Source organism: Cimex lectularius, unplaced genomic scaffold (genome assembly GCF_000648675.2).
Source record: "Cimex lectularius strain Harlan isolate CLEC.00 unplaced genomic scaffold, Clec_2.1 scaffold64, whole genome shotgun sequence".
In the NCBI taxonomy this organism is placed as follows: Eukaryota; Metazoa; Arthropoda; class Insecta; order Hemiptera; family Cimicidae; genus Cimex; species Cimex lectularius.
Window position 1 is genome coordinate 646,098 of NW_019392702.1, and position 13,250 is coordinate 659,347.

General features: G+C 35.7%; 1 protein-coding gene across 2 annotated transcripts in view; it reads left to right on the forward strand.

Moving 5' to 3' along the window:
* The first annotated feature begins 1,076 nt into the window (after positions 1-1,076).
* The window catches only part of LOC106672315, a 35,645-nt gene continuing 23,471 nt past the window's right edge, over positions 1,077-13,250 (forward strand). Inside the window, exon 1 of one of the 2 annotated variants that reach the window (XM_014403645.2) lies at positions 1,077-3,310. In XM_014403645.2, coding sequence (XP_014259131.1) covers positions 1,430-3,310 — 1,881 coding nt within the window. In that variant the 5' untranslated portion in view covers positions 1,077-1,429. The remainder of the gene's footprint in view (positions 3,311-13,250) is intronic. The other variant, XM_014403642.2, reaches the window with a different exon arrangement.

A 13,250-nucleotide genomic window follows, 5' to 3' on the forward strand; every position in this document is an offset into this window, starting at 1 on the left:
TGTTAGCAAATTAGTAACTGTTGATCTGCCAGTACAGAAGCCATGTTAATGGGAATGATTTTTTAACTTTTTGCAAACCAATGTAGGCTCTATTTGTGAAATATAATAAAGTATGAAAAAACCTAAGAATTTTTTTAAAAACTGGAATTTATGAATACTGTGTTTCATGTAATCGAATCTGAACGATACAAAGATATAAAAGTTTTATTGTGTTAAGTAAACAAAATTCAAGTTTTGTCATTACATTCAAGAATACTTAAATTTAATTCAATTTTATCGTGCTATTAATACATGAAAAAAAACTCCTCAAAGTCATAAAAGGCATTAACAGAGAGGAATTTTGTTACTTTAAATTTTTTCAGTTAAAAATTTGATATCATCTGGTAGATTATTAAAAAAAATTATAGCCCAATATTTACAAGAGTTTTCACATCTTTTAAGGTTCAGCCGTTCAGGAACTATTTTATTACAGTTTCTCATATGTACAGAATTAAATTTTTTTATAATTATTCAGATATCGTGAGATGCGGTCGGGAGTGATGTAGGTTTCAGAAAATTTTTTTTATAATGTCTCACTTAGTAGCGATACATTACACGTTGTAAAATATAAAAGCTGGGCAAAGTCATAATGTTTAATTTAGTAAATGTTTCCCTGCAACATTCCCTATACTTTAAATTCCCTAAAATTCTTATAGCTTTATGTTGTTTTTTGAAGATTAGTTTGGCATGACTAGAGTGACCCCAGATCAATAAGGCATAGACAATATATGGTTGGAAACGAGAAATAAACAATAATTAAAACTCTTTGAGATACATTACATTTGAGACTTTTCAGTAAAAATAATTGTTTGCTAAGTTTAGATGCTACAAATTGACAAAGTGCATCCCAAGAGAGATTTGAATTTATAACTAGACCCAAGTGTTTAATCGGTTGATTGTCTAGACTATTTCTCGAATTAGAAGTTTTTAGAATCATAACGATAGGAATTTGGTAGTAAGGTACGTTGTGTAACTGGCTTAACTTTCGCCAGGAGGCGGCTGAATATGTTCGCTTTATTTTATCAGATGGCAGCTGCTCGCGGTCGGAGTTCAGTTGTAGACTTGCGACGGGGGCTCGCTAGATAGAGCAGGCTGCTCAGAAGCATGTTTAGGGTGACGTAATGTATTTTCTTATGACTGATTGTTATCCTGGACATAACTGAATTAGAAATGTAGTCGGCGATCGGCCCGGTTTGTATTTGCACGCGGGACTCGAGGCTCGGTTAAAGTTCGCGATGTGCACCGGAGCGTTGAGCAGTGCCGCCTCAAAAGCTCCGATTTGAGGTTACAGGTGTTTTGTTTACTGATAAGGTGTTTTTAACGTATCTCTCTTTAGTATTTCTACATAATATTTGTGTGAAAAGGTTTTGTTGTTATGGTGTGAGTAAGGATGGCGTCGTGCAACGATGTGGAAGCGGGTTCGGAAGCGAACGTACCGCAATGGAAAAAAGAATTAATAGAGAGGCGGCGAGCGTCGGGGAGGGCAATAACATCAACGTCCGGGGCGGGGGGGATTCAAAGCGGAGTCGGTTTCTACTGTTCAGAACGGGTGGGACAGGAGCCGAGTTCGGACCGGGCGACGGATTTCGCTTCACAGCCGTCACAGGACTTTCACCCTGACTTCTGCGTCAGGACAATGAGGTTGTTAGATTCCAAACTGCCCGGTGAGTTGATAGTCAGTGGTAGTAGCATTAAGTGTAACAACAGTGTCAGTGATATAAAGTCGAAAATGGTCGAGGAGAAGCCGGTGAAGAAGACGTCTTTCAGAAACAAGGATGAGAGGAATTACAAAGTGTTCGGTTTGATCAGAAGGAACGGGAAGGAAGAGGAGTACCAGTCGGATTCCAGCGAGGAGCTCCAGTACGGACCGGGTATCGTGAATAAATTAAAGAGTAAATATCTTTCCATGACTTTGAGAGACAACCAGAAGTATTCCGCCCGTCCTTCTCTGTCCAGTATGAGGCGTGCGACCAGTTTGGAAAATATGCTTGAAGACGAATCGACCAAATCAATCCACAAGCCGCATTTCGTCAAAAAACCTTATCATTCCTCTGCGTACAAGAGCACCAAGATATCTCAGCACCATGCCAAATACCTCGGGTTGACGAGGGGGAGCGAATCGATGAAACGAGCCAGGTCGATGGACACTTTGATAAAGAATGACGCCATGGCAAATCCGTCCGAATCGAAACAGAACAGATTTATCAACGGGCTCCGGCCCTCTATAATAAACGAAGATTTGATAATCGTCGATAACTGTTCTCATACAGAGGAGTCGAAACACGTTAACACGGGAGACCGAGAACTTCCCCCACCGGACGTCGTCAAACAGACTCTCAAGATATTCGAACCGGTCCCTGTTAAAAACGCCGATAACGTGAAAAAGATAAATAAAACGTCGACCTCTCCCAACAACAGCCCGGTAAAAAACAAACCGGCCAAGCCCGCTTTGTCACCCAAGCCGAATTTGATCCCGGATAAAAGATCGGCCAGGCCGAAAATGCTTTCTCCCAGGCGGATTTTTCCGGTCGTTACGAAAGAGGGTCAGAAGTCGCCGCCGGCCGTCGTCCCGGTCGCGAACGAGAAGCCGTTATCTCCGAAAAAACGCCCTACCGTCGAAAAATCCCCCTTGGCGGCTCCCCTCAAATTCGCACCCCTTCAAGACAAACCGCCGGTTGTTCCGGTCAAAACGCCCGCCGTTTTGGAAAAATTCGACAGGACCAGCCCGGCGAAGGAGAGGCCGTTTTTCATAACAAACAAATCCGACTCATCCGAAGACACGCCGAAATACGTGTCTCAGAAAGCCATGGAGAACATAAGCAAAGAAGGGACGTCTGTCACATTCTCATTTTGTGAGAGCCTCAGTCCCAACAAAAGCCATCTTCCTAGAAGGAATCTGACACAAGCCACCAACACTGCTTTGATAACATCACAGACGGCGACGAACTACACCGAGCCGCCGAGCAGTCCTCCCAAGCAGGTCGCAGTCATCAGGCCGGTAATCACAAACAAACCGTCTTTGAATTTGACCGAACAGGAAATCGAAAAGAACCTTATTAACAAAGTCAAATCCGTCGAGACTTCTGTCATTTCGACGAAAAACGACGATACCGAGACGAAAACCATCACCAGTGAAAAGTCCCAGTTGTGGGATAAAAAATCGTGGCAGAACCAAAATACGATGGTGTTTAACTTTAGTGGGAGGCAGAGCGTTCCTGATTATATCGAAAACGACGGTCTCAACCTCACTCAAAACCGCATCACCGCTAAGGTAATAAGTCACTTTTTTTTAAACTATTTCCTACAAGGGTCGTTTACATTTTCATCCTAGCTCTAATTGCAGTAAGCATTTATAAGTAAAAGTACAGGAAAGTGGGAAGTGGTACTTATTAGTCTTATCCTGTCTCCCACCGCGATGCAGTCATACGCTCCGCGCACAGATTGCTTAATAGAAATCAAAAAAACAAAACAAAAGGATGCTTTCCAGCAGGGGGAAATAGAGGAAGTCGTTTCCTCCCCGTGGCAAGTAAATCAGGTCAAAAAACACTGTTTATTCTGGGTAGCGGATTCAGTTGCATAGTTCAACTCACAATGTTTTTTGCATTGCTAGCATTATTAAATGAAAGAAATCTAGAAGTACGCTTTACAATATAGATTGTAGACAGTGGAAAAGACAAAACTATCTTGTTAACTATTTAATTGATATACTCACTCTATGATGATACCTAATTTTATTATATCTAAGGAAATTACTTTCTTGATTACTCTTTCCCACCAGCTTTTATGTAACAATTTTTTCTTTTGAGTCTAGGCACATCAGTACTTGTGAATTGTCAGATTCCAAAAGGACATCCATTTACTAGATTGGCAATTTTTTTTTACCCAGATCTGTTTTTGGACAAGTTACAGATTGCCCAAAATTCCCAAACCACTATAAACGAATCTTGGGATGAGCAGGAGACAAAAAAAATTGAAATATGTATGCACAGTCAAATTAAATTTAAAAAAGAGATGCATTGCCAATTTCGAAAGTTTAAATTCTTTCATGACGGCTTCATATGAGAGTTCTACTGTAATTGGGTGTTTTTAAATTTTTAGCTGTTTTCAAACAATTCCAGTAACTGGCAGTGGACCACTGGCAGGCAGTTGAGAATTTAAACTGAAATAACACGCTTATGGGTGGTGACAGCTCCCTAGTTTCGTAAAAAGCTAAAGGTTGTTAGCTTCAAAGATTGGGAAGAGAAGTACTCTAAATTAGAAAAAGATGGATCTTGTAGAGTTGAATTAATAAATGTAAGAAAATGGAAAAAAGAGAAAAAGAAAAAGACAGTCTGAAGGTGAGGGAAACAGCTCATGATGCTAAAAATGCATTGCTGATGATAATAAGTGGCTAAGCTACCTGCCTACAAGAGCACCCAGGCGCATTTTTAGGTAAAATTTTATTTTTTACTTCGACACAGATTTGTTCCAATTTTCAAGTAATAGGTTGTTAGTTTAATTTCAATTCAAACAGCTTCTCATGTATTCCAATGAATGCATTTTCGAAGCATCACAGGCCTCTCCTTAGAAATATTAGGGCTTCAGAAATTTCAGTCACAACTATGATAAATATAGAAGAAAAAGGATTCAAATAATAGACTTGGGGGGGGGGAGCTCCCTAGTTTTGCAAAGTCTGCTGTTAGTTCCAAAGAATGGTAAGATCTGTTTAAATAAATACCGATGTACTTGAAGAGTTGAAGAAGGCCCAGTGGCTGGGAAAAAAGAAAAAAAACAGAAAATTGAAAAGTTAGAATTGAAAAAGAATAAAAGAGATGATAAGGAGGAAAATAAATATAGTCTAGATAGAAACGCCAAAAAATGCTCATAAAGATAAAAACAACATTGCCGATGATAACAAGTGCACGTAGGTGCAAATTTTAGGTTATAGGTCTATTTTTCTATTCATTTTTCATTTTTCTATTCTATTCATCTAAAAAGGATTCCCAAAGGATGCTTATCTAAGTGTGGCCTATTGCTGGACGCCTAATAATTACTTATTGTTTTGATGTTCATTGGATTATGTTGTATTTGAATTTCTTTTTAAACATTGTCCATCAGGATTTTTTTTTTGAATTGTTAGATTTTCGTTTCTTTCGTTATGACCAGTCGATAGTTTAGGTAGGGCTAACCTGCCTTTCCCAGGATTTAGGCCGAAGGGGAGGAATCTACCCTACGTCTAGGGAAAATGACAGCTACTGGGTGGGCACTCTGTTAGCAAGAGCAGTATTTAAAATCGGAAGGAAGGGAGAGTTGACAAAAAAGAAAATGAAAGAGAAGGAGAAAAAGAGAGTCGAAGATGGAAAGGCAAAATAAATTGCTGAGTGCCTAACAAACCTGCCTACAACAGCACCTAAGTGCAAATTTTAAGTGATTTCTTTCTGTACTATTTTTTATTTCAATCCAATTTGATTCGAATTTCTTGCCCATAGTTTTTAGGGCCATTGATATTTTATGTTATTATATATTTTTTTAAATAAAGTACGAAGGTCGATGGCAGTAACGGTTTAGGCGTTGGCACGGTGTTCATCACTGTAAGCTAAAGGTTCCGGGTTCGAATCCAGCCCGGCATTCAAACAACATACGTACAAATGGGCTTAATAAATTAAATACATAAAAAATTTATCTTGTTTTTTTTCCATTTTCTTCTTTAATTTTATTTTGTAACTAAAACTTTTTTATACTATACACTATACGATTCAGCAATACGTTTTGTATGATTATTTTTTACAAAACTGATTAGGTATTAAAATTCAAATGCAAAAAAAAAAATACGATATTTTTGAACGTCCAAAAGGTGTTAGCACACTTATGGAAAAAAGTACATATATGATACAATATGTAATATCTGTTAAAGGGCGCAGTATACTATACACCCCGAATAATACATCTAGAAAAGTACGAAAAATAACTTAAATCACTATGTATTAATTATTCTTTTTATGTATGGCCTTAGTCGAATTGAAAAAGTTAGCGTCTCGAGCGGGATTCGAACCCACGACCCGCTCAATACGCCGCTGCTCTAACCACTTGAGCTATCGTGACTTCAACTCGTGACGCTAACTTTTTCATTTCGACCAAGATCTTACATAAAAGAATAATTAATTGAAAGAACTAATTTCGTCAATCAGACCACTAAACATAATGGGGTTAAATCACTATTTTTCGTATTTTTAGACATTTTGTATGCAATCACTTAGCATTTATTAAGTCTAATCTTCTTGGAATGCATTTTACGATGTTTAATCTCTGTTGAGGTGGGATTTCCATCTATGCCTTTTTTATTCACAATTACACGCTAAATAGCACCATCATACTGGTTCCTCCAAGCTCCTCCAAAGTTCTCCACTGTAGGTGCTATATTTTTAAAATTAAATTCCAGAAGCTTCTTCCAGAAGAGAACCCATGAGATTAAAAAATATCAAACTTACTTTTACCCGAGAAGATGGTGTTTAGAATTCACAGATTGTATCCCGCTTCATAAATGTGTCTCAAAGACGATGCAAAGCTTTCTGCGAGTTTATGTGCGCATATCAGATTTTTTGAAACTTGGATAACCAAATTCACGGCTGTCTCGTCGAACAACCTCCTTGGTCTTAGAATCGTTTTACATTACCTGTAGAACCAGTCCTGATTTTTTTCCTCATGTTATCGAGTGGTCGAATGAGAACGTTGTTTCCCTATTTGGTAGCAGCTTAAACGTTCTGAAATAACGAGACAAATTTTTTCTTTTGTAGATGATGTATAATTCTGGTGCTTTTCGAGCCATCTTTCACAGATCCCAAATTGAACTATACAATGAATAATAATTAAAACTACTTGTTTCTTATTTCTTAGCTACACAATACTAAAAACAGTGTATAAGTGTATGAATAATTTTTAGACTTTCAAAACTGTCTTTTTCTAATTTTAATGTACCATCTAATTATTTTTTAACAAATAATTAGAAGAAAGATATTATTGAATCGTTTAGTTTACTCTCGAAACAAGGTTTTAATTACAAAATAAAATTAAAGATGAAATTAAAAAAAAAAACAAAAAAAAACAAGTGTGACGCACTGTAATACTTCATTGTACTCGACAAAATCAAAACGTTATTAACATCTAAAAATTAAACTTGCTAATATTGACACAAAATTGGAATCAAATCTGATTTAAATTTTAAAAAAGTAGAAAACCCTAAATTTGCACACCTTGGTGCTGTTATCATCATCAGAAATGTTTTAGAGCATCATGAACATTTTGTTTTCGCTTTCCCATCTTAGACTCTGACTCTTTTTTCAATTTCTTCTTTCTCAACCCTTCTTTTCCCATTTCTTTGTGTTTTCTGTCTTCAGCCTTGTTTTACTTCAACTCTTCAAGTTCTTCTGATTTTATTAAAATACTGCTACGGTTAGGAGCCAGAATGTACTAACAATTTTGCGACTGTGGAGCTGTCATCTGTGTCGTCTATTTATTATCTTAATCCTTTTTTTTTTCTCTTCCTGATTTATCTCCAATTTCTGATTGCCCTTTCTGGGCCCCTAATATTTCTCGAGAGGAAGCCTGTAAGGCTTCGAAAAAGCATTCAATTGTATAAATGAGTCTGGTTATTTTTGTTGAAATTTGGAAATTGGAACAAATCTGGGTTGTATTAAAAAATAGAACATTACCTAAGATATACACCCAGGAGCTATTGTAGGCACTTATCATTATCAGCAATGTAGTTGGTAGAATCATCAGCAATTTTTTCTCTTATCTTTCCATCTTAGACTCTGTCGTTCCTTTTTCACCTCTTCCTTTTCAATTTGCTTACGTTTTATTTTCTTCATCCCGATTTTAAATACTGTTGTTGGTATATTTCACATGTTTCGTCTGCTGCTCAAAGTAATATGTGTTTATTTCTTGCACTTGGGGAATTTCGGACAGTCTTCAACTGATCCGAAATCAAATCTTGGTAAAAATAATTTGGAAACCTAATAAATGAACTTTCTTTTGAATTTTGAAGTTGTCTGACAATACACACTGACTGTCTGGACATCAGGCAAAAAAAAAAGTGTGGTGGTAAAAAGTAGAAAAGAGAATAATTTTCTTAGATATAGTAACAATGGTTATGATATCTTCTGAAATGCATTAAATTGATTAAATGTGCCTAGTTGTTTTTGTTGAAATGAAAACCCTACACCAATTTTTTCTCTCGCCTTTCCATATTAGACAATGACTGTTTTTTTCTCCTTTTTCAACTCGTCCTTTTCCATTTTCTTACGTTTATTACTTCAACTCTTCAAGAGCAATCTTTTCTGATTTTTTAAAGTACTGCTTTTGTCACTGTTTGAAGCTTACCTTAAGCTTTTTACGAAACTAGGGAGCTGTCACTCCACTCATAAGTGTGTTATTTCAGTTTAAAGTCTCAACTGACTGCCAGTGGTCCACTGTCAATTACTGGACCCCTGCTCTTTATAAAATTGTTTGAAAACAGCTAAAAATTTAAAAATACCCAATTATAGTAGAACTCTCATATGAAGCCGTCATGAAAGAATTTAAACTTTCGAAATTGGCAATAAATGCATCTCTTTTTGAAATTTAATTTGACTGTGCATACAAATTTCAATTTTTTTTGTCTCCTGCTCATCCCAAGATTCGTTTATAGTGGTTTGGGAATTTTGGGCAATCTGTAACTTGTCCAAAAACAGATCTTGGTAAAAATAATTTGCAAACCTAGAAATGGATGTTCTTGGGGAATCTGACAATTCACAAGCTTCTGATGTGTCTGGATTCAAAAGAAAAAAATTGTAACATACATAAAAGTTGGTGGTAAAGAGTAATAAGAAAATAATTTCCTTAGATATGATAAAAATAGTGGTCCACTTGTCTGTTACTAGACCCTTATCCTGTATATTGCTTGAAAGCAGCAAATTATTTAAGAACAAACAATATTAATAATGTAAAAGCTCAGTAATCATGCTATTATTATGAGAGTAATTCTCATTGCTACAAGAAATCTTTCTCGTACAGAATTAACGGTTATTGACACCATTTCATGTAAGAATTTGAGCGTTGACCTTTGAAATTGACAATGCATCTCTTTGTTGAAACAGAATTTGATTGTGCTCATTTCGTTTTTGCAATACAGGGCCAACTTGTAATTGCTGAGTCTAATTGATTTGTGGTCTTTTGAGCCTAACGCAACTTCAGTTTTAATCGGTTAATTACCCCGTTTATATTTCAACTAATTAGTTTAATTAAATAACATTGCATTTTTGTTTTGCATTTGTTTTACCGCCACTCTTGACGTCTCGATGAAGTTGGGATGATTCAAAAGTAGGAAAAGCGGAAGTAAACTACAGTTATGGAGTAACGGCCCTCGGAAAATGACATCTCTCTCGGTGAAGTGAAGAAGTTGTTTTTCTCACTGTTCTGTCTTCTACTTTTGAGAGACGTATAAATTAAATTACTGTTATATCTTGAAAGTCTGGGAAATTTTACACACTAGTTTCAACCTGAAACAATTTAATCGTATTTATTGTACCTCTTACGTACGTTAGTTATTTGTTTTGCCCGACAAGCCTAAAGAAAATGTTTTAGAAGAGTTTTGTCGTATTAATTTCTTTCAATTTTTGAGTTATTTCATAGATAATTTTTTTAAATATTATCTCCACCAGGAAAAGAACTGATTTGTCTAATAATGTGAGATAAATAATTTTGCATTACCAAGCACTTATAATTACAGTTTTGCCGATTTATCACGCATAAAGTTAAATATTTGAAAAATGAAGTTTTGGGAAAAATAAGTACACATTTGCCAACAAAGTTTCTATAGATCGAAAAGAGATAATTTTTCAATCAACATTTCGTCAAATAAAATAGTAAAGGCTTACAGTTGTGTGGTATTTGGTTAGTAAAGAATTATATTTTGGGAGTTTCTATCACTTTTTTCTATTAAAATTTTGATTCTCTATTAAAACGAACGCGTACATTACATTTGTAATATAAAAACCTGTCGCTTTTCGTAATTAAACAAACAGACATAAAATTGTTCTAGGTTTAAAGTTAGTATTGGCAAAAAAATCGTCAAAACATTTGAGGTAATTTCAAAAATTTATTTGTTTATTGACAAAACTATTCCATACTAAAATTAGAGCAATTAAAAAAGTATGTTTATGATAAATTATATGTTATTGACGTGGATATACTGATTTGACACAAATAAGCGTTTTACAACATTTTCGAAAAAATCATCACTAGCAGAATTATAATGAAAATATTGTGGAGTAGTAGGGCCTTCTCGAACAACTAAACTTTTTTAATAGGCAAAGAAAATAATTCAGTTTGAAACAAAATTGTTGACACAGAATTGTATTATACATAATTTTTTATTATATACATTTGTGCAGTGAAATTAAAAATCTGTGGTCTGGTCGTTTCTGATCATCCTAGTCTGATTTTTTTTTTTTCATTTTTCATCTCTTTCCCTTAATTAGTATTCACGAAATCTGGATCTTGGTATGGTCTTGGTGAAGAAACAAATTGTTATTGTCAAGCTGTACTTAGTACAGACAAAATAGTTTAAAAAAAGGAACCTTTTCAACTATTGAATTGACTACAAGAAACCATTTATATTAGTATAGATCTATGTTCAGCAAGTTGCCTTCTGCTGTACGAGGTCTCCTTGGGCCACAGTAACCCACCAAAACCTTGGCAATTTTAGATTTTCCGTAAAATATGTATATTTTCCATATATTATATGTAATATCCATGAAACGAGGTCAGTATAGGAACTTTCCGATCTGTTTGGTCGTTTCTGATCATCTTGATGTAGTTTTGTGAAACAAAATCATTGAGCCATTTTTCAAACTTTCGTCTTCCTTAGTGGCTCTCTCTTCCCATGAATTGAAATCTAAAGTTTTATACTAATCAGTCATACAACTCAGAATGCCTTCTATAATATGGTCTCTCAGGTCTAACAACCTAGGGGATTTTAAATTGTCCATAAAATATATACAAAAATATTTTTTTTTACCGACATACCTGAAACGAAGTCAGTACAAGTACTTCCAGATCTGTTGTTTGATCGTTTCAGAACGTGATGTGACTAGCCTCTTAGTTTTGGTATGTTAAACGCGTTTTGGCATTTTGCCTTATTCATTGGAGGATTAGGTAAATTTGAAGTTTGCTTTGCACAAGATTTGACAAAGTGATTCAACAAGCTCTTCGTACTTCCGTAGTATTGGGTTTCTCTTCCTAAGCATTCATCAATCTAATCTCCTAAAGGTAATAATTCATACACCTCAGAATGCCTTCTGGTGTAGGGGGGGTCTCCTTGTGGCACATTAGCCCCTAAAACCTAATAGTAAATTTTTCATAAAAATATTTTTTATTTACATCGCTGAAACGAGGTCAGTACAAGAACCTCTTGGAGTGCGATGACAGTTGAACAATAGTAAGCGATAATGTTGACAATTTGATTTTGTTATAACATTATTTACTGCACTTTTCAATACCCGAACTGTAGATTGACCAATCATTGTTTTTGTTTAATTAACCGGGATTTTCTGCGTCTTACAAGTCACCTTATGCTATTAAATTTTCCCATAATTAAAAGATGTTTCATAAACATAGGGGCGTAGGTGGCCGCAAGGGTTTTGCCGTTGACCCGGTGCTCATCACTGTAAGGTAAAGGTCCCGGGTTCGAATCGAACGACCCTGCATTCGAATCCGACATACAAATGGGCTTTTTTTCAAAAACACCGGCACCCCGAGGGTTCATATAACCTCGTAGTTAAAATACCCTGTAAAAAGCCCAATAGCCAAATAGTTACCCACCGTCTTCAATACATCCAGTTATTCTGACCATCTAGGTGATTTCAGTATAAACATGTTTTAAATGCGTGCATTCGTTTCAAGCATTGTAAGTGTCCAAGTTTGCTTAAGATTTAATCAATTATAAGGAGTAACCAAATTCTTTAGTAGGCAGTGATTCTACGTCATTAAGAGGAGGTTAATCATTTTAAATTATTAACATCAGAATAACTATACCGGTAGAAATTGATATGTAGTTTTGTCGTTTTCCAGTCAGAATATTCTTTTTGTGTTGGACAGACGAGGCATTATACTATTTTCAGTGAACACTTTGTACAATGCGAATGGGGTGAACGGACCAAAGGCTGAAGATGGCGAAATACCGAAACGTACGTGCCTTACAGACAACTAGAGAGGGAAGTCTGACCGAAGAGTTCATCGGAAACGACCGCACTGCAACGATTAAATTATATGCAAAAATTGTTCACGTCATGTTCAACAATATAATCTTTTCCATAAAGTAGCGACCGGCAGGCGTACGCACGTGAACGCGTACGCTTGTGAGAGTGATGAGGGTGAAGGTTAGGGTGTCGAGTCGATCTACAAGATCCTTTCCTATGGCCTAGTTGGTGGTGAAACGTACGTCCTCTTTCCGAGATTGGGCATCTCCGACCAGGCCCTTCATTCCGTTCAAATACCAGTCCATTCCAAATGTATTTAACAACATTTGGATTGTGAAAGTTCAAAACTGACAAAAACAACCGATAAGCTTTTTCTGAAACTACAAATTAAAATTATTTAAGTTCAAAATAATCTAGATAAATCTAATATATGAAATTTCATTTTTACATTACAAAACTTACAGGAAAAATATAATTTTTACGTTATATTCAATAAGTGCAATTACAGCTTAAACGTCATAAAAGTTCAACTTCAATACATTTCGCGTTAAGATAATGTTCAATAGAATCGTTTATTACATTTTAACAATTTGTCATCAAACGGCATTTTAATCGATCCACTTCTTTCTGGGGCTGTCGGCGGTAGAAGGACCGATTCTTAGGGGGCAAAGACCTCCTGATTCCCTCCCCGACGACCCAGCTACCGTTTCTAACATCTACTATCATGTTCTAATCGGACGTTCCAAAAAGTTATACTTTTCGATGTACAAATATGGACTTCTTTATTCGTCTACTTAATTAAGTTAATGGAGTAAAAAAATAATCAAATTAGCGTTATGAATCAGAACTGTGTAATCTCGTATAAAAGACAAATCTAATACGAGATGACTGTAAGATTTGTTACTTGTAATTAATAAACTTTTTTTGACAATCTTTCTGTGCTAATAAACCAATAGTAAAAAAACTGCGAAAGGGGCTGTATATAATTAAAAGAAC